At 56.4% G+C, this 20,780-nt stretch overlaps 2 protein-coding genes across 3 annotated transcripts; both read left to right on the top strand.

The window, feature by feature from the left end:
- The first annotated feature begins 392 nt into the window (after positions 1-392).
- ADAT3 (adenosine deaminase tRNA specific 3) lies at positions 393-6,040 on the top strand. The gene is made up of 2 exons (XM_047777660.1): positions 393-457; positions 4,949-6,040. Exon 2 carries the CDS (start codon positions 4,966-4,968, stop codon positions 6,019-6,021), a length of 1,056 nt encoding a protein of 351 aa, XP_047633616.1. The 5' UTR covers positions 393-457; positions 4,949-4,965; the 3' UTR covers positions 6,022-6,040.
- Positions 396-20,538, top strand: SCAMP4 (secretory carrier membrane protein 4). 2 transcript variants are annotated; one of them, XM_047777662.1, is made up of 7 exons: positions 396-457; positions 7,623-7,670; positions 8,951-9,079; positions 9,328-9,484; positions 11,254-11,355; positions 17,430-17,547; positions 18,509-20,538. In XM_047777662.1, exons 2-7 carry the CDS (start codon positions 7,664-7,666, stop codon positions 18,686-18,688), a joined length of 693 nt encoding a protein of 230 aa, XP_047633618.1. In that variant the 5' UTR covers positions 396-457; positions 7,623-7,663; the 3' UTR covers positions 18,689-20,538. The 2 variants fall into 2 exon arrangements, with proteins under 2 accessions (XP_047633618.1, XP_047633617.1); XM_047777661.1 differs by having other exon boundaries at positions 9,310-9,484; positions 18,509-19,189.
- The last annotated feature ends 242 nt before the right edge of the window (positions 20,539-20,780 follow it).

Below are 20,780 nucleotides of genomic sequence, written 5' to 3'. Positions count from 1 at the left end.
AGTCTGCGGCCCTAGAGAATAATTGGAACCTGACCGCATCCAGGTATCTAGGGACAGCCCCTCGGGAGCCACGTGGCAGCAGCAAACTGGACTCAGGGAGTGACTACAGCGGGTGTCGTGTGCCCCTCTGACTCAGTCTCTTCACTCTGCTGATTTCCCAAAGGGCCTCCAAGGTTCGACTTTTCCCGGCCGTCCAGGGTGTCTCGAATCCTCAAAACAGAGCTAGCCCCGCTCTAGCGGGTCACCTGACCGGCGCACAGGGGAGAGGCGGAGCGAGGAGGCGGCGAGCGCGGCCTTGTGGGGATTGTAGTCTCGGCCCCGCCTTCGCCTCGCGCCGACCCCGCCCCTGGAACTACGCTCCCGTCGTGCCCCGCAGCGCCAGGCGGTGGCGGAGGCGGGGTAGGTGGGCTGGTTGCTAAGACTTGGTGAAACGCCGCGCTCCTGCCGGTATCCTCAGGTAAGCACCGGGTCTCGGGCTCTTGCGACCCAGGCTTCCGAGGAGGGCGAGCGGGGGCGGGGGCGGGGGGCGCGGCTGCGGGGACATCGTTTGCGCGGGGAGCGAGTGGGTAGCCAGGCCCTGTTTCTGCGCGCCTCGGGCGGGAGCTGGCAGCGACGCGTGTGCGCGTGCGCGGAGGGCCGTTGGGCCGCGGGGACGCGGCTCTCCGCGCGCATCTACGTGTTGCGCGTGCTTCTGCCCCTGCGGTCTGTTGTGAAGACCCGGTGCCGCAGCTGCTTTCGGTGCGCCCTTTTCTCGTGTCATCGCGGCCAACCCTCTGCCTCCTTAACAGCTTCCCACCCTCCTTGGGTGAAAGGCCTCAGTCTTTCTGAACGTCCTAAACCGTGACAGTCCTTCCTGTTTTTTATGGAATGTATGAGGCTAATGTGTGAGCGGGCAAGGCCTTAAGTTCTAGCCTCGCGTCTCTCCCACACGCCACATGCCCGAGGTTTTTGAACTTTCCTGCAGAGGCCCGCTTTTAGGGAGGCGATTGTCCGCAGGTAAACACGCAAGTTGTCCCATTAAATTCGAGTTTTGCGTTAATAACGAATATATGTGTACATGTTTTTTAGTGTATTTCCTAAAGCTTGCATGGGACACACTTTTGATAAAAAGTATCAGCTCAGTGACTGTGGCATAGGCTAGTGGCTATAGCTGTGATTCAACTGGGAGCCCTCGTATGCCATGGGTGTGGTCCTAAAGAGAAAAAAAAAATTATCAGCTCACTTGGCATTTGAATTTATCAGGGTGAGACCGCCACCCCCACCCTGATAAATTGTTTTCTGGAGACGCTATACAGACTTGGTGGCCTTCCACCAGTGGGTATGGTGGAGACTTCAGTACTGGCTGTCTCCAGCACCCTCTGCACAGGACTCCCCACCCTGCCTCATCTGCCGTCCAGGCCCAGCTGTGGGTTACTCTTTCCCAGGAGCCTTCCTGGAGTCTGCCTGCCACAGTCAGGATGCTGGGCCCCTGAGGAGCTGTGCCCCAGAACAGGGCCATGCCTCGCATGGATTTTTGCACTTTCTGCCCCTGGCATGGTAGTGGTGGATCCTGTTTCACTGAGTGGGAAGCTGGGTTGGGGTCAGGACAGGTACCCTAGGTCTTAGCCAGGAAGGTGCGGACTTGGGGAGGATGTGAGGCAGGGCCGGGACACAACTAGTGGTGAGATAAGGCCTCTCTCTGGGATTGCGTGTCACCTGCAGAGCCTCAGCTCACTGAATAAGCACCCTATCCCTACTCCTCCTGGAACCCTGGGTGCAAGTGCCACAGGAATTCCTGAGCACTGGATGAGGAGACTGGCTCTTAAGGGCCTGGCTTGCTGGTCCAGCAGACCCTCCAGGGGCTGCCCCATGCAGTGAGCCCTCCCTGGCAGTCCATGCCTGCAGCAGAGGCTGCAACTGTCAACGTAAACTCCCTAGCTGTAGGCAGAAGGAGTTGGCCAAAGCCAGGTCAGGGCTGAGCTGGGCAGGACCAGTAGAGAGCGCAGCAGGGAGGGGTGTGGGGTTTTGAGAACAAAAAGAGGAACAGGTCAGCCTCGGACCATGTTTAGGTATCTGGAGGTGTTTAAGCAAGTCGTGGATGTGGGTGCTGTTCGCAGATGGGCTGCTCCCTTTGTTGGGGGGGGGTCACTCTCTGCAGAACCTGCTTCTCATCTGTAAAAGGGGCTCAGGACACCGATCGTACAGGGCTCAGAGGGCAGAGTCAGGGAGCTCTTGGCCACCTGGCCGAGAGATCAGATCCTGGCTCTGCCCTCCTAGCCAGTCCCTTGGCCAGTAGGAAGCCGATAGCCCTAGTCTCCCTCTGGGGTCACTGGATGGAGTTGGGGAGCCCAAACTCAGAGGTATGAGGACATGCCGTGGGTACAGCACCAGCCTTGGTCAGGAGGTGCTGGGCCTTGTTTGGGGTCTGCTGACCTAGCAGATGTCCCCCTGTCGCCAGGAACAGCAGCTTTACTGAGATACGATGCACACACATTGTGTGGGTTACCCACTTAAAATCTATGTTTTAGCATTTTTAGTATATTTATAATGTGTGACTATCATCTCTATCTAATTCCAGAACATCCCACCACCCCAAAAGGAAGCTCTCTTCCCCCATCACCAGTCACTCCCCTTCCTCCTCCTCCCCAGCCCCTGACAACTAGGAACCCCCTCTTTGTTTCCGGATATGCTTGTTCTGGGCATTTCCCATCCATGGAATCCCACACTGTGTGTCCTTCTTTTTTTTTTTTTTGTCTTTTTGCTATTTCTTGGGCTGCTCCCGCGGCATAATAGAGGTTCCTAGGCTAGGGGTCGAATCAGAGCTGTAGCCACCGGCCTACGCCAGAGCCACAGCAACGCGGGATCCGAGCCGCGTCTGCAACCTACACCACAGCTCACGGCAACACCGGATCGTTAACCCACTGAGCAAGGGCAGGGACCGAACCCGAAACCTCATGGTTCCTAGTCGGATTCGTTAACCCCTGCGCCACAACGGGAACTCCTGTGTGTCCTTCTGTGTCTGCTTCTCTCACTGAGCATCGTGGTCTCCAGGTCTGTCCACGTGGTAGGAGTGTTCGTGCTTCTCCTTTTCAGGCTAAGTGATGTCTCATTGTGTGGAAGGACTGCATTTGGTTTTTTCATTCATCTATCAGTGGATGTTTGGATTGTGTCCACCTTCAGCAAAGCAAGCTCCAAGCCACATCTGTGACCTACACCATAGCTCACGGCAATGCCGGATCACTAACCCGCTGAACGATGCCAGGGATTGAGCCCGTATCCTCATGCATACTAGTCGGGTTCGTTACTGTTGAGCCATGATGGGAACTATTGTTCACCTTTTGCTATTGTGAATCGTGCTGCTGTGAATGTGCGTGGGCAGGTTTCCGTGTGGACGTGTGTCTTTACTTTTCCTGGGCACATACCTGGGAGAGGAGTGGAGTTCAGCTGGTGCCCTCCTGGGTTTTCATTCACCCTCCCCAAGGAGCTGGCGTCCTGGCCAGCAGTGTCCTGGTGGCAGCCTCCTTTATCTGTTGCTTGCTTTGTTTTAATCAGACAGAGATTGCACTCTTGAAGGGACAAATGGGACTGTGTCTGTCTTTTGCCTGGGAGACAGTGGGAGCTTTTGTGGTCTGGAGATGGCCATAGCCTCCCCGGCACAGTGTGTACCGGGAGCAGATTTGGAGCTGCACTGTGGACCCTCCTGAGGGCCCCGCCTGGCACAGGGGTCATGGGTGCCCGAGGGACCTCTCCACGATTGCTACTTCTCAGAACTGCCACCAGCACCCGTTCCTGTGTTCGCCAAGCTTGTATGGCGAGCTTCAGACAGGTGGTGGTGGGCAGGGACCTTGTGTGCCCTCTGGGGAGCCATGGGTCAAGAAGTGAGACAGGAGCATCTCAGCAGTAAATCCTCAGTAAATAGGAAGTGATCTCAGCACTTCCTAGTTCATGGGGATGAGACGGCAGGGGCTGGTCCGCTGCCAGACGCCACCAGGGTGCTCTGGTTGGTGTGGACGGGCAGTGGCCCCCAGGTTTTCTGCGGTTGTGTGAAGATGATCTGTCGTTCGTCTTTGATGCCAGCCAAGGCAATCCTGGCAGTAGGAATGTAACACCAGGCATGAATGTAACAGGAATTTTTTAGAAGCCACTTTTTTTTTTTTGTCTTTTTGCCTTTTTCTTGGGCCGCTCCTGGAGCATATGGAGGTTCCCAGGCTAGGGGTTGAATCAGAGCTGTAGCCACTGGCCTACGCCAGAGCCACAGCAACGTGGGATCCGAGCCGCGTCTGCGACCTACACCACAGCTCACGGCAACACCTTAAGCCACTGAGCGAGGCCAGGGATCGAACCCGCAACCTCATGGTTCCTAGTTGGATTCGTTAACCACTGTGCCACAATGGGAACTCCCAGAAGCCATGTTTTTGAAAAGTGCGAAGAAAAACAGGTGGAATGAATCTCAATAATGCATTTCTTTATCCCGACACCTGCAGAGTATACCCACTGTAGCAGGTAGTCAACACAATCGTCTTGGTTTCCGTGGGGAGCTGATTCCAGGGCCCTCTGAGGATAGCAAAATCCGCCGATGCTCCAGGCCCTTGTGTAAGATGGTACAGTTGGTCCAGCGTGTCCATGGATTTCCTGTGGATGCAGAGAGCCGAGAGCTGACTGTGGGAAAAAACCCATGAGACGGTTTACATTTTTCTTGTACTGAGTCTCTGAGGTCAAGTGTGCATTTTCACTCATGGCACATCTCAAAGAGAAAGGGGAAAAAGCCACCTAAGCAAGGGTGAGTTAAGCTCCGTACAAACCAAGCATTAGTAGGACGTGAGTGAGAGCATGACGCTGCTGCATAGCACTTGGGCTGGAGCTCTCGGACCACCCTCCAGACGCAGCACGCTCCCGGACCCACCCCTCCAGCTGACCAGGCCTCCCACAGCCGAGGATGATGCTCTGCTCCGGTCTCTGTCTCCCACAGTCAGAACCATACCGAGGATGGACCCCGCCCTGGGCATCATGGAGCTGCGTGGGGACGTGAAGGCCGGGAGCCCTGAGGGAGAGCTGGCATCGTGGGAAGCCCTCCCAGTCCTGTCTGAGCAGCAGTCGGGGGATGTGGAGCTGGTACTGGCCTACGCTGCACCCGTCCTGGACAAGCGCCAGACCTCACGCCTCCTGAAGGAGGTGTCAGCTGTCCATCCGCTGCGTGCACAGCCTCATCTTAAAAGAGTGCGCCCCAGCCGAGACCCTAGCCGCCCACACACGCTGGAGATGCTGCTATGCCTGGCAGGGCCAGCCGCAGGCACACGATCGCTGGCCGAGCTCCTTCCGACACCAGCCGTGGACCCCTGCGGCCTGGGTCAGCCCTTTCTCGTGCCCGTGCCTGCCCGGCCGCCCCTGACCAGGGACCAATTTGAGGAGGCGCGCACCCACTGGCCCACGTCCTTCCATGAGGACAGGCAGGTGACCCGAGCCCTGGCCGGGCAGCTCTTCTCAGTGCAGGAGCGAGCTGTGATGCAGGGCCACATGGAACGGGCCGTGTGGGCGGCACAGCAGGCGGCCTCCAGGGGCCTGAGGGCCGTGGGGGCAGTGGTGGTAGACCCAGCCTCGGGCCGTGTGCTGGCCACAGGCCATGACTGTAGTGGCACGGCCACCCCCCTGCTGCATGCCACCATGGTATGCATTGACCTGGTGGCGCAGGGCCAGGGCCGTGGCACCTATGACCTCACGCACCACCCCGCCTGCTCCTTTGCCCCAGCTGCTGCCCCCCAGAGTGTCCGTGTGGGCTCTGTGCGCAAACTGGAAGAGAACATGGATGGCCTTCCCTATGTATGCACCGGCTATGACTTGTATGTTACCCGTGAGCCCTGTGCCATGTGCGCTATGGCCTTGGTGCACTCGCGTGTGCGGCGCGTCTTCTATGGGGCACCCTCGCCCGATGGTGCACTGGGTACCCACTTCCGCATCCATGCCCGGCCTGATCTCAACCACCGCTTCCAGGCCTTCCGCGGTGTGCTGGAGGCCCAGTGCTGCCAGCTGGACCCTGATGCCTAGGTGCCTGGCTCTGGACTTCCTCAGCCTCCCTTGCAGTCACCAGGGGCTGCTGTCCCACCACAGTTTAGGAACACTTGCCTCCCAGCCTAGAGCCCACACACACTGTTCCAGCTGGCTCATGGAGCGCGTTCCTGCCTGGATGAGCCCTTCCCTGGGTGTGAGCATGGCAGGTGTCCTGCCAGGCCATGTAGCTGGGCGCCTTCAGACTGGAGCCCCTGGGTCCACTGGGATCGTGTCTTCTTTTCTCAGGTGTCAGGTATCAGCTCTTATGTGTGAAAATAAACAAGTTAAAACCAGGTTGGTGTCTGTTGACAGAGACGTGAGGCCGTGGTGGCTGAGGGTCCCTGGGTTCTCTGGTTGCTTTGCTGACAACTGGGTTTGTATAGTAGGCGGCGAGCTCCTGAGCCGAGTAGGCAGAGCAGGGCCTCCAGAGTCTGGAAGGCTGTGGCTAGACTCCGATGAGAAGTCCCATCACCCTGGACCCAGCTGACTAAGGCTCCCTCCAGGCCACCCACTTCCCATCCTTCACAGGGGCCAGAGGGCCAGGTGGGGGTCTGCCACAGCATGGTTGGTGCTGGAGCCTGTGTATGTGTGAGAAATTCAGGGCAGCCATTTGTCCTCCCACCAGATGTGTGTTGACTGACCAGGTGCAGCAGGGCCCTGAGACATCCCTGTGCTGAGCCATCCTGGAGCCCCAGCCAGAGGATGCTCATGGGGGCAGGGCATGTGGGGGGCTCTCCCAGAGCTGGAACGGTAGACAGATGGTGGGCAGGCCAGTGAGCCTACTGGGCCTGCAGTCGGCAGGGCAGGGCTGGGCTGAGGATCCCCATGGGGCCCTTGCTGAGCAGGGGCCAGGGACAGGCCTGAGGAACTCCTGGAACCTTCTCACCTGGACCACCGCTAGGCATGGCTTCCTCACTCCCTCTGGTGCCAGGCATGACCATGTTGCCTGGCCCATTTCCTGAAGCTGGCATAGTCTGCCTACAGGTCCCTTGATTAACTGGTGAATCCTGCTCAGTTACACACCATCGTGGTACCTCTGTGAGAGGCTGCTCTGTGACACCAAGCTCTTGGGCTCCAGGGCAGGGCTGCTGGGTGCCAGGCCTGTACCTGGGCATTTCATTTGGGTTGTGATGGGGTCCTTGGCCCTGTAAGACCCTCAGGAGTGAAACCCGCAGACCAGAGAGGTTGTGTGATTTACCCGAGGTCACACAGCGTTGAGTGTGGACTTAGTTCTTGGTGACTCAGTGACTCCTCGTGGCCTTAGGAGGACATTTGGATAAAGGGGACATTTGGGGGCCTGGAGGATGAGAAGGCAGGGGGTGGTGGTGGGGGGAGTGTCTCTGGGATCCTGGAAACATCCTAGCTCTGGCCCGGTGCCTCTTCTCCCATTGGTGTACAGGCTCCCAGGAGCCCTGAGGTGAGGAGTTGATTAGGGTCACAGATTTGGGGCTGGGCTGGTGTTTGGGTCAAGAGCCCAGACACCCCGGTGAATGGTCTGGTGGTTAGGATTCTACCTGCAACAGCTGCCTAGTCCTGCAGCTTGTGTTGGGGTCACCAGCAGCCGTGGGGACCCCTGACTGTGTCTGTCTCCCCTCCAGGTGGCAGCAGGCTTCCACCCCGTCCTGTCGTCACTGTGGAAATGTCAGGTGAGTCTTTCCCCTGACTGGCAGTGGGGGGATTACCAGCTTCTTGGTCCCTCTGGGAACTGCCCAGGTGGCTGGATGCACTGTGGCCCCCTGCAGGCACAGCCTCGCTCTCCTCCAATTTGGGTGTTGGGGTCTCCCTGGGCATGGGCCAGATGACAGGGAGACACGTCTTCACGGTGGTCATCTGGCAGCAGAGAGCCTATGGGGTGCTGCTCAGAGGCCAGGAAGAGGGTGGCTCTGGGGAGCCAATGGTGCTGTGCTGTGTGTGGGTGGGGCAGTGGCCCCTGTGGGTCTGTGCAGGTGCTGCCATGGCAGCATGCACGCCAAAATGGAGCCACACGGAAACACCCACGGCCTCTGTGTGGGGATGGTGTGCACAATATGACATTCCATGTTTCAGAGCTTGAAGTCCTACTTCTGAGACCTGGGAACATGACCTTAGACCTTATTGGAGATTTTATGAGGTCACGTTGGTCCTAAGACAGTGTGACAGACGTCCTAAGAAGGACACCTGGACACAGACCCACAGAAGCTGTGGAAGAGGGAGGCAGAGGTGGGATGTTTCCACAAGCCCAGGACTCTGGGGTCCCAGAAGCTGGAAGGGGTGGGAAGCACCCTCCCCTAGAGCCTCCGGAGGGAGCGCGGCCCCACCACACCTGGATCTTGGTCATCTGGCCTTTAGAATGGGACAGGATACATTTCTCTTGTGTTAGTTTAAGCCCCCCAGTCTGGTCATTTTTGATGCCACTTTCCCCACTGAGTGCATGCGTTCCGAGTGCCAGGACCTTCCCTGGCCTCACAGGTGTGACTGTTGCAAGAAATCACCATGAATGCAGTGATTTACGCAGAATCGATGCTCTCACAGTCCTGAGGTCAAGGGTCTTATTTGGGCATCACAGGGCTAAACCCAGCCCTGGGCAGGGCTGGCTCCTCTGGAGGCTCCAGGGGAGAGTTGGTTCCTCTTTTCCACCTTCTGGAGGTGCCGAATCCCTGGCTCTCAGCCCCTTCCTCCATCCTCACAGCTAGCAGGTTGGCATCTCTTCCGACTCCTCCTCCAACCCTCCTGCCTCCCTCTTAGGAGGACACTGTGACAACACTGGGCCCCCAGCAAATCCATGGGTCACCACCACCTCAGGGGCCTTCACTTAACCCCACCTGCAAAGTTCCCTCTGCCATATGAGGTGACATATCCACAGGTCCTGGATCCAGACGGGGATGTCCTTGGGGGTGTTACAAGCTGACCATAGCCTGAGTTTTGTCCCGGTTCCCTGTCCCTGCAGGAAAGGAGAACAACTTCCCCCCGCTGCCCAAGTTCATCCCATTGAAGCCCTGCTTCTACCAGAATTTTTCTGATGAGATCCCCATCGAGCACCAGGTCCTGGTGAAGAGGATCTATCAGCTGTGGCTGTGTAAGTGGGGAGGATGGGGGGTTCCCATACCACCCCAAGACCCAGGCCCTGGAGTGGTCCAGGCCAGGATGCTGCTTGGGCCCAGGTGCCGAGAGGGTTTTGTAACAAAGCTCCTTTCTGATAACTCCTGTTCCTGGGTAGCTGGGTGGCTGGGCGGGACCCCTGTCCCTTCTCTGGCCCTGTGCTCGTGGGAGCAACTCCCCAGGAATGGGAGGAGTGTCCCGGTTTAGCTTTCCTCCTTCCCCCAGTCTACTGCGCCACCCTGGGCGTCAACCTCGTCGCCTGCCTGGCCTGGTGGATTGCTGCCGGCTCTGGAGCCAACTTCGGCCTCGCCTTGGTCTGGCTGCTGCTCTTCTCCCCTTGTGGCTACGTGTGCTGGTTCCGGCCCGCGTACAAGGCCTTCCGGTGAGTCTGGTGTGGGCAGCCCTCAGGGAGTGTGCGTGCTGACAGTCACCTCAAAACCCAGGCCACTACTGTACAGCACCGGGAACTGTGTTCTTGTGTTAGAATATGATGGAAGGTAATATAAAAAAAGAATGCGTATAGGCATTCCTGCTGTGGTGCCATGGGATTTGTGGCATCTCTGGAGCACTGGGACGTAGGTTCAATCCCCAGCGTGCCCCAGCGAGTTAAAGGGTTGGGCATTGCAGCTGAGGCATGGGCCACAGCTGTGGCTCACATCTGATCCCTGACCTGGGGTCTCCATATGCCACGTGTCTAGGGGAAAGAAAAAAATAATATATGTGCATATATGTGGGTGACTTTGGTGAGAGTAGAAATTGAAGGAATGTTGTGAATCAACTATACTTAAAAGATTTTTTAAAAACTGAGGGGAGGGAATTCTCTGGTGGCTCAGCAGGTGAAGGATCTGATGTTGTCACTGCTGTATCTTGGGTCACTGGTGAGGCATGGGTTCAATCCCCAACCCAGGAATTTCTGCATGATGTGGGCACAGCCAAAAAAAAAGGGGGGGAGTGGGACCCCTCACCTCCATGTTGGGTGCCATGTGGGACTGCACCCTGGCCTGCTGCCCTGGTCCACACGTTAGCACTGGCCCTTGCTCTTGTCCAGTTTGGATGAGTTTACGTCAGGTACAGATGATGGCTCATGAGTCAGATCCAGCCACTGTCTTTTAATAACTTGGAGGTATACTTTATGCAACTCATCTATGTGACAATTCAGCATTTCCAGTATCTTTACAAGGTTGAACAACCATCACCTCTAATTCCGGAACATTCCATCTCCCCAAAGAGAAACTCTGTCCCCATCAATAGTCACCCCCATCACCTCCCCAGCCCCTGACAACCAGGAACCCACTCTCTGCGTCTGTGAATGTGCCTATTCTGGACGTTTCCCATCCATGGAATCCCACACTGTGTGTCCTTCTGTGTCTGCTTTTCTCACTGGGCGTCATGGTCTCCAGGTCTGTTCACGTGGTAGCAAGTGTCAGGGCTTCTCTTTTTCAGGCTGAGTGATGCTCCTTGTGTGGCAGGACCACACAGTGTTCTGTTGATCTGCGTTTGGATTGTTGCCCCCTTGTGGCTCCTTTGAGTCTTGCTCTGTGAACATAGGCTCCCAGTCAGCCCCCTGCTACTCAGCTGTGTGCCCCTGGGTGGTCTCTGAATCCCAGACTTTCAGGCTGAATCATAGGGGGTCCCTGATGCCCTCTTGAAGGCAGGAACCAGAAACTCACTCTCTAGTGCTGAAGATAAAGGGGTTGTTGCTTGAGCCCCCCAGCTGGCTCAGGTGAAGGGGCATAGGATCAGGGACCCCTGCAGGCTTTGGACACAAGGCAGCTCTGCCTCCCCCACTCTTCCTCCGGCACTGGGTCCCTCCCTTCATGAGCGGCCTGGGAGAGTCCCCCTACAGCCCTCCCTCCCTTGTCCAGGGCAGCAGACCTGGTTCCAGCACAGAGAGCATCTTGAATCTGAGGTTTACCTCCCAGATTGACCCCTGATGACCGTGTGAAGGCCACGTGCCATGTGCGTGTGGTCAAGACTTCAGTTCCAAGGAAGGTGTCTTACATTCCCTCCGTGAGGGATGTGTCGGGCATGGCGTCCTCGGAGGAACCGCACGGGGCCCTCATGGTCAGAACCTGAGGAGGAAGACGTCCTAATCGCCGCCCCGTCTCATTCTCCTCGTGCCATGGTAACGGCTATTTTCCTTCCTTCCAGATCTGACAGCTCCTTTAATTTCATGGCGTTTTTCTTCATCTTTGGAGCCCAGTTTGTCCTGGCCGTCATCCAGGCCATCGGCTTCTCAGGATGGGGCACATGGTAAGCAAGGGCCCCAGGAGCCCTGATGACCGTCACCTATGATACATGTTCACTGTGGAAACATGAGTCCTGCTGGTGCGGGTGGAACGCTGTGATGAGGTCCCCAGCCCAGACTCTGACGGCTGGAGGAGGGGTGACGTTTCTCCCTGCTCCATTAACCCTCCATGGAGGTGCCAGGTCCTGGCATCTGCTCCAAGGTCACTGGGGCCCCTGTGTGGTAGTCCTGCCCACTTTCTGTCAGCTTGTGCAGGGCCGCCTGGCTACAGCTGCCCAAGGGGGACCAGGGAAGTGTGGTCACTGTTGTGTCCTGTGGGTCAGAGAGCAGCTGGAGGGCCTGCCCCACCGTCTTCTGTTTGCTTGTTTTTGGGGTTTTATACAAGGCCGCAGAAACAAATAACTCCGGATTTAGTGACTTAAAATGAAACAAGCTTATCATCTCACATTCTAGAGGTCAGAGGCCAACTTGGGCCTCATGGGGACCTCACCCACGTGCGGGCAGGTCTGGTTCCTCCGGAGGCTGCAGGGGAGATTCGGTTCCTCCTTTTCCAGCTTTTGGAGGTGCCGCATCCCTGGCTCACGGCCCCTTCCTCCATCCTCACAGCCGGCAGCACGGCATCTCCCATCTCTCTGTCTCTGACCCTCCCTCCTCCCTCTTACGAGGATCTCGTGGTGACACTGGGTTCCCCGGGGAATCCAGGGTCACCCCTATCTCAGAGGCCTTCACTTAACCCCACTTGCAAAGTCTCTCTGCCACAGGAGGTGACACATCACAGGGCCCTGGAGCAGGGCGTGGCACCGTGGAGCTTGCGGGTCTCAGGCGTCAGCGTGGGGCGAAGATCGGGTGGTTTCCCTTCCCGCCCTCTGTGTTGCCACGCTGTCTCGATTACTTCTGGTTAAGGTTTCCTCTAAAGTATCAGGGTTTTGGAGCTGAGAAGTTGCTGGGTCACGCCCTCGAGCATTCTTCCCCTGGGTGGGTTTTCTAGCTCCTGGTTGCGGGTTCCTGTCCCCATTGATTTCGTGGTCTCTGTCCCTGTCACCTTGCCATGTCCTTGGGCATGGCCACCAGGTTACTTGGACTCCCCCCCGCCCCGAGCAAAGCATCTCCCTGAGTTCCTGACGTTGCTCTCTCTGCTCATGGGGAGCAGATGCTCGGTGTTGGCCCCAAGTGCTGGATTTCCTCCTGGCTGACGGCTTCCTAGGTCTGGGTCTGGGGTCCCCAGGACTCACCCCGGGTGCAGGAATTCACTGCAGGACCCCCAGGATTTGGCAGATGGTCATCCTCCACCCAGCACGGCCAAGACCCCAGACTCTGGGAGCAGAGCAGGTGCCCGTGTAGACCCTGTTTTGGCACTGACGGCACAGGGACAGGGAGCCCTTAGGTCTGATTCCAGGTGTCATGGCCCCATGCCTGCCTTCAGCCCCCTTCTGTCCACCGCCCCCACCACCCAGCTTTTCTGGTAGAACCGGGGGTCTGTACCTTCCCTGGTGGCCCAGCCTGCAGAAAGGGAACAGCAGGAGCTGACTGCCTCCTAGGGGGGCAGCTCGCCCCAAAATGTCCTCTCTGTGAAGTGGAGAGGAGGGTGAGGGTGGTAGTGCTGATAACAGTATAGTAACCATAACACTCCTGCTTGTGCAGGTGCATCTGAGCAACCCCTACCCCCACCCCGTGGCTCCAGGCTGCTCCCTGTAAAGGAGTCTCCTAGCCCACTCCTGTAGACAAGGGACAGGGCTGGGTGGGGGGATGGGGCTTGGGATTAGAGACCTTTACTTTCTGCCAGTGTGGGAAGCAGCCCCCAGCTCTGGTTTCTTGGAGTATCCCCTATGATGACCTCTTGGCTCCGCATAGGGAGGAAGAGGAGATGGGGCCCAGCCCATGGCCTCCTGGGGGGGCACCAGCAGGGACTTGGGGCCCAGGGGTTGCAGCCCTGCCCGACTGCATTCACTGTGACAGACCAGCTTGTCCCTCCCCTGCCTGAGGTCCGTCATTGCTTGAGGTCTCCCTTCTCCAGGGTTTTGCCCTCTGTTCCTTCCTTTTCAGCTCAAGGTGGCTGCAGTCCTGCAGGTCACCTCCAGGGGGTAGCTGCCCATGCTGGGGTCATTGGTTTCCGGTGGCGCTAAGGGGATGCTCCCAGCCTGTCCTGGGCCTGCGAATCTGTCATTGTCTGCTCTGCAAACACTTCTCTGTGAATCCGTAAAGGAGAAGGACTTTTTTCTTTTTTTCTTATGGTCGTACCTATTGCATGTGGAGGTTCCCAGGCCAGGGATTCAATCTGAGCCACAGCTGTTACCCGAGCCATTGCAGTGGGATCCTTAACCCACTGTGCCAGAGTGGGAACTCCAAAAAAAGAACCTTTAAAACATGAAATGGGAGTTTCCATTGTGGCTCAGTGGTTAACGAATCCGACTAGGAACCTTGAGATTGCGTGTTTGATCCCTGGCCTTGCTCAGTGGGTTAAGGATCTGGCGTTGCTGTGAGCTGTGGTGTAAGTCACAGACGCTGCTTGGATTCCACGTTGATGTGGCTCTGGTGTAGGCCTGCGGCTACAGCTTCGATTAGACCCCTAGCCTGGGAATCTCCATATGCCGTGGGAGCGGCCCAAGAAATGGCAAAAAGACCAAAAAAAAAAAAAAAAAAAGAAATGTCTTACATGTAAAAGACCATGATGCTCTTTTGCACTTGGAAACCAACGGTGACCCCAGTACCACAGATGCTGACATGTGTCAGTACTGTCTGCTTGTGACCTTTCCACGGGGGGCTGCATAGAGGTTCTCAGAGCCAGAGCCGGCACTGCCCTCCACCCCAGTGCCCTCCCTGCCAGCATCTGACACTGCCTCACCATAGCTGCGTGGGTACAGTGCTCTGACACCCGCAGGCTTCATTTGAGCTTCCTTAGCATTTCCCAGAAGGTCCTTTCCCCTTCAGGCTTCCCTGTGGCTTATTAAAATGTGGCCTTAGTGGTCAGTTCATATCAGACTCAGGTGAGGTGTACACGTTCCTTGATCCGGGGTGTCAGTTGCCCTGTAGTTCCCACCGAGGGCTCTACTGTTATGCCTTCACAGCCCAGGAAGTCACACTTTGTTTTTTGGGGGGGCTATGCCTGTAGCATGCGTAAGTTCCTAGGCCAGGAATCAAACCCATGATATAGCAGTGGTGCAAGCCACTCAGTGACAACACAGGATCCCTTTTTTTTTTTTTTTTTGGTCTTTTTAGGGCCTCACTTGCAGCACTTGGAGGTTCCCAGGCTAGGGGTCGAATCAGAGCTGTAGCCGCCGGCCTACGCCACAGCCACAGCATCGCCAGATCCAAGCCACATCTGCCACCTACACCACAGCTCATGGCAGTGCCAGATCCTTAACCCACTGATCGAGGCCAGGGATTGAACCCGCAACCTCATGGTTCCTAGTCAGATTTGCTTCCACTGTGCCACAACGGGAACTCCAACACAGGATCCTTAACTTGCTATATACTACCAGGGAACTCCCCAAAAGTCACCCTTTTAAGTGCATGACTTGGTAGTTTTTAGTGTATTTACAAGGATACAGGTACATCACCCGTATCTAATTCCAGAACATTCCATCTCCCTAAAAGGAGACCCTGTCCTCATCAGAAACTCCCACCCTCCCCAGCTCCTGACAACTAGGAACCCACCCTCTGTCTATGTGGTCCTGCCTGTTCTGGACATTTCCCATCCATGGAGTCCCACACTGTGTGTCCTTCTGTGTCTGCTTCTCTCACTGAGCATCGTGGTCTCTAGGTCCATCCACATGGTAGCAAGTATCGGGGCTTCTCTCCCTTTCAGGCTGAGCGATTCTCCGTGTGTGGAGGGACTGTGTGTTGTTCATCTATGGGTGGACATTTGGGTTGTTGTTACCTTTCTGCTGTTGCTGATAGTTCTGCAGTGAAGGTTCTACAAGTGCCTGTGTGGTGTGGATGTGGTGTGTTTTCATTTCTTTCAGGTACACACCTGGCTGACACGGCCCAACCCTCCCACAGCTTTTGCAGGCTATGTCCTTGTGCACATTCTGTCCCCATCTCCCTGGCTTTAGCCCCTCCAGCTTCTGGCCCAGCAGCCCTGGGGGAGTACCTGGTGCCCCTCATCCCCTCCTCAGCCCTCATCTGCAGGCCTGTCATCCTCTTTGCCTGGCCTGGCAGGTGCAGCAGGTGTTCACGTGACCGTCTGTGACTGATCGAGGCTCATTTATCCCCGGCTGCTCCTGAGCCCAGTATCCTGGGCAGTCAGTTAGGTGGTTTTCTGGAAGCTCCAGCTGCCAGTCCCTGCTGGGCACGTCTGAAGGCTGGGGCTTTGGAGCAGCTCCCTGTTCTACATCCCCATCCTCCCCAGCAGCTGCGATCCCTCTTGTTCGGAATGCCAGATCCCGTGCGAGATTATTTTTCCCCAGGGCGACGCTCTCGCAACCCTCCCCCTTCCCAGGAGCCCACAGGACAACATTCAGTCACCCCTGGCCCTGCCCAGCTGCCTGCCCAGCGCCCGCCCAAGCCCCTGGCTGCCCAGCTCTGCTCACTCCCCTCAAAGTGCAAAGCAGTGTACACTTATACGTGAGAAGGTCTCTCCTGGCATCACAGAAGGGGCAAGGCTTGTGCTCATATGTGCATGTGCACACGGGTCATATACGTGTGTGCCTACACACACATGTTTTTATTTTTATTTTATTTATTTATTTGTTGTTGTTGTTGTTGTTGCTATTTCTTGGGCCGCTCCCGCGGCATATGGAGGTTCCCAGGCTAGGGGTTGAATCGGAGCTGTAGCCACCGGCCTACGCCAGAGCCACAGCAACGCGGGATCTGAGCCGCGTCTGCAACCTACACCGCAGCTCACGGCAACGCCGGATCGTTAACCCACGAAGCAAGGGCAGGGACCGAACCCGCAACCTCATGGTTCCTAGTCGGATTCGTTAACCACTGCGCCACGATGGGAACTCCTCACATGTTTTTATAAATACTCTCTGGCAGGATCCCTAGCAGAGGAGCTCACTGATTCCCTCTGGGCTGGGCGGGGGTTGGTGGGAGAAAGACTGTTTATTGTGTATGTTTTCAAGGTCCCTGAATCCTGAACTGTATGGCTTTATTACTTGCTAATGAAAAAGAGTCTCAAAAATACTGTATTTCCTGCCTCCGCTCCCAGAGGCAGACATGGAGAGAAGGTGGGTTCGTCCATGTACCGTCTCAGGGCATACCCACTGACCCTCAACTTTCTCTTGTTTCATGTCTCTTTAGTATAACTTGTGTTCGTGTTCCCAGCCAGTGGATGTTTAGCTTATCCCCAGCTTTTCCTTATAACAAATAATGCTGTGGCATAAATTCTTACAAGGAAAACAGGCAGAGAAGGAATAAGTGTGTAAGTCTTGTTATAGGTCGGGCCCCATCACTGTCCAGAGCAAAAGAGTTTTGGACTTCCCTGGTGGCCTCCCTAAGGATCCAGTGTTGTCACTGCTGTGGCTCTGGTCACTGCTGTGGTGTAAGTTCAGTCACTGGCCTGGGAGCTTCTGCATGCTGTCAGCAAGGCCAAATAGTAGAGTTTGCACCTGTGTTCCCTCACACTCCATAGGTGCCAGAACGATGGTAGAAGAACATTACCTTTTCTCACTTGCACGTCTTCCTTGGTGGGTCTGAGCACCATTTCTTAAGTTTACTGGTTTCCTGATAGTCCTTGTGTGAATTGCCCATTTCTTTCTGTCATTCATATTTTTATTTTTACGTTTTTTTTTTTTTTTAAGGCTGCACCCATGGCATATGGAAGTTCCCAAGCTAGGGGTCTAATCGGAGCTACAGCTGCTGGCCTACACCACAGCCACAGCAATGCCAGATCCGAGCCGCGTCTGCCACCTACACCACAGCTCACAGCAAGGCTGGATCCTTAACCCACTGAGCAAGGCCAGGGATCAAACCTGCACCCTCATGGTTCCTAGTTGGATTTGTTTCTGCTGCGCCGACAGGAACTCCTGTCATTTCGTCTTTTTCTTGTTGATTCTTCAGAGCTCTTTACATAGGTGGGATGGCAGGTACCTTGTCTGGTATTTGCACTGGCTCCCATGTGCCCTCTCGTCCCTTGTAGTGGTTGGCTGGCAGCGATTGGGTTCTTTCAGATCAACGTCGGGGCCGCTGTGGTCATGCTTCTCCCGGCCATCATGTTCTCCGTGTCGGCTGCCATAATGGCCATCGTGATCATGAAGGTAAGTCCTTCATCCCAAGATGTGCAGCTTCTCAAGCATCCTGACCCCTGACCTCCTATCCCTGGGGGCTCGTCTTATCCCTGTTTTGCATTGCGGTCTGTAGGCATCAGCCATGTGAGAGTCATCCTGGGACCACATGGAAAGTGATGAGGCTGATGATGTGTCCGCCTAGCCTTCCCAGAGGTGACTGTCTTGTCCATCTGCCTCCTGGGCGCCCAGCAGCACTGCAGGGAGAAGCCTGCCCTGTGTTTTTGTCTTTATTTCTTTTTTTAGGGCCACACTTGCAGCATATGGAAGTTCCAGGCTAGGGGTCCAATCAGAGCTGCAGCTGCCAGCCTACACCACAGCCACAGCAATGCAGGATCTGAGCTGCATCTACAACCACAGCTCACGGCAACATTGGATCCTTAACCCGCTGAGCAAGGCCAGGGATTGAACCCACATCCTCATGGATCTTAGGTTCATTACTGGTGAGCCACAATGGGAACTCTGGCCCTGTGCTTTTGAAAGTGGGGTTCTGAGTACCTCCCATCCTCCTTGCCACAGGATCCCAGCTGTTTGGCAGGTTCTGAGGCCGTGCCCTGGGCCTTCTGGCTTCCCCATGTTTGACCCCAATGTCGTTTGTCTGCATGGAGGACCCCAAGGGCTAGGAGGAACCAGCGGGAAGCAGACCACCCTGGAGGCTTGAAGAGATGCCAGACAGAGGCTGTGGAAGGGGCGGGGGCAAGTGCAATTCCGCCAGGAACTTAGCACAGACAGAGAACTAGAAAGCAGTCAGGCCGCGGTTCCCTCTATGCAGGGAAGGGGCTGGAGGTCAAGCATGTGCCCAGAGCAGAGCTGACCCCATCAGGGTCCTCAGCACCTTCCAGGCTTGGGGGTCCAGCAGGAGGCAGCTGCACAGACAAGCCCTGCCTCAGACATGAGGGGGTCTCTCCACTGTTCTGCTTTCTCTATCCTGCAGGTGCACAGGATCTACCGAGGCACTGGTGGAAGCTTCCAGAAGGCACAGACAGAGTGGAGCACGGGTGCCTGGCGGAACCCACCATCTCGGGAAGCCCAGTACAACAACTTCTCAGGGAACAGCCTGCCTGAGTACCCCACCGTGCCCAGCTACCCAGCCAGTGGCAGCCAGTGGCCTTAGGGGGATCCCAGCTCCTCCTCTCTGTCCACTCTTGCTGCCCTGGGTTTGGTGAGGCCCCTGCACAGCTGGGACAGCAGGCCCCAGGGACTCTTGGGGACCTGGGCACACCATCATCTCATCTCCAAGAGCAGAGCCCCTTGTGGGCCCTGTCCACGAGTTGCCTGGCCTCTGCTGCCCTGCAGAAGGACACCCTCTTGGTTCCAAATGCATTTGGCCACTGTGACGTTTGCTGTGCTGCAGCTGCACCCTGTCCCCTTGGGGTCTCAAGGGCAGATCCGGGCTGAGGACTCTGACAAGGGCTCTGGCCTGGTGTCCATCCCCCCATCCACTGTCCAGGCAGTTGCCCTCAGCCTGGGCCCAGGCAGAGGGAGGCCTTCCCAGCACCAGGCTCACCAGGCAGTGACTTGATGTGTAGCTAGGTCCTTAATGTTTGTTTATTTTTGCCTTTTTTAGGGCCACACCCAGGCTAGGGTTCTAATCAGAGCTGTAGCAGCTGGCCTACGCCACAGCCACAGCAACACCGTATCTGAGCCGCGTCTGCGACCCACACCACAGCTCACGGCAACGCCAGATCCTTAACCCACTGAGTGAGGCCAGGGATTGAACCCACATCCTCATGGTTCCTAGTTGGACTCATTTTCACTGCGCCATGACGGGAACTCCAGGTCCTTTTGTTTGTTTGTTTTTCTTTTTTTGTCTTTTGTCTTTTTAGGGCTGCACCTGTGGCATATGGAGGTTCCCAGGCTAGGGGTCCAATCGGAGCTGTAGCCGCTGGCCTACACCACAGCCACAGCAATGCCAGATCCAAGCCATGTCTGTGACCTACACCACAGCTCACAGCAATGCTGGATCCTTAACCCATTGAGTGAGGCCAGGGATCGAACCCGCAAACTCATGTTTTCTAGTCAGATTCTTTTCTGCTGCGCCAAGATGGGAGCTCCGGTCCTTGATGTTTTTGACATCAAGCAGACGAGCCTGCAGGGAGAGCCAGAGGCCCATTCACTCTCAGTGCCACGATCTGAGCTTCTCCCTGTCTGTCCGTCCATCCATCAGCCAGCTTGCCTCCAGCCTCCATGCCTGTGTCCATGCTTGTTGTAGGATACTCTCTTCTCCATGGCAGGGGTCTCAGAGCTGGGACCCTCAGGCTGGACCTCATTAGACCCAAAACCGGGGTGACCCCTTGTAGGGGGAAGGGGAGCCACTGGCCTGTCTCCACTTGATGGGGACGGGAAGATGGGGCATCTCCATGGAGCATAGACTCTTGGCTGCCATGCACACCCCACCCCCACTCCTACCCACCCCTGCTGCTTTGGGGACAGCAGTTGTTGCTTCTTGGGAAAACCAAGGAGATGTGACAAATCTGTGCCTTATTGACAAGCCATTCCTCTTTCTTCCCCCTTGGTCCTTCCAGCTCCTTTCTGACAAGCAGCCAGCACCTTTGTAAATGAATGGGCTCCCTGAATGCTGCCCCTCGGCTCATAGTGGCCCGGCCTTCAGGGCAGCACCAGAGCTTCCCAGAGGCCTCCCTCCATGCCTGTGTCCACTGGCCTGGCTGCCTGAGCTCCACACCCCATGGTGTCTGAAGGTGGCCACAGCCCACGAAGGCTCCTGGGTCTGGGCCCCTGACAGCCAAGGCCCCCCGAGATGAGAAAGCTGGTCCTGTCAAGTCTCAAGCTGGCCTCCCTCAACCAAGGTGTGTGCCGTGCTCACCCAGGCACTGCTGGTGATGGGCTACAGACCAGGTGTTGGGGTTTGCATGCAGCTCCCACCTCTACCCCTTGCTCCTCGCTGTACATCGTGCTTTTTGTTACGTGAAAATATCCAGGAAATAAATCCGTCCTTGTGCATCAGGTGAGCTGCCATGAGGGCAGTTTGTGGCATGTGTTTTCCCTGCCTGGGATCCCAGGGCACAGCCTCTGACATGATAAACCATGACCAAGCTGTGTGTCTGGGCCCACAGCCTGTCTACGTGGCCAGACGCCCGGCATTGGGTTGGCTTTGCCTGAGGCCCTGCCCTGAACCCTGTGTCCATGCACCCCGGTGCCGTTTCTTCAGTTGCCACTTCCATCGCTTCGTTTTCTTCATGCTCAAC

This window comes from Phacochoerus africanus, chromosome 4, assembly GCF_016906955.1.
Source record: "Phacochoerus africanus isolate WHEZ1 chromosome 4, ROS_Pafr_v1, whole genome shotgun sequence".
NCBI lineage: Eukaryota > Metazoa > Chordata > Mammalia > Artiodactyla > Suidae > Phacochoerus > Phacochoerus africanus.
Note: the sequence above shows the minus strand (reverse complement) of the source record. Positions and strands in the feature narration are given on the sequence as shown.

What these genes read in the sequence shown, in the direction of transcription:
- ADAT3 (XM_047777660.1), top strand. Translation starts at nt 4,966, where the DNA reads ATGGACCCCGCCCTGGGCATCATGGAGCTGCGTGGGGACGTGAAGGCC.
- SCAMP4 (XM_047777661.1), top strand. An exon ending in TTCTCAGGATGGGGCACATG is followed by an intron (nt 11,356 to 17,429) that starts GTAAGCAAGGGC and finishes CGTCCCTTGTAG; the next exon opens with TGGTTGGCTGGCAGCGATTG. An exon ending in TGGCCATCGTGATCATGAAG is followed by an intron (nt 17,548 to 18,508) that starts GTAAGTCCTTCA and finishes TCTATCCTGCAG; the next exon opens with GTGCACAGGATCTACCGAGG.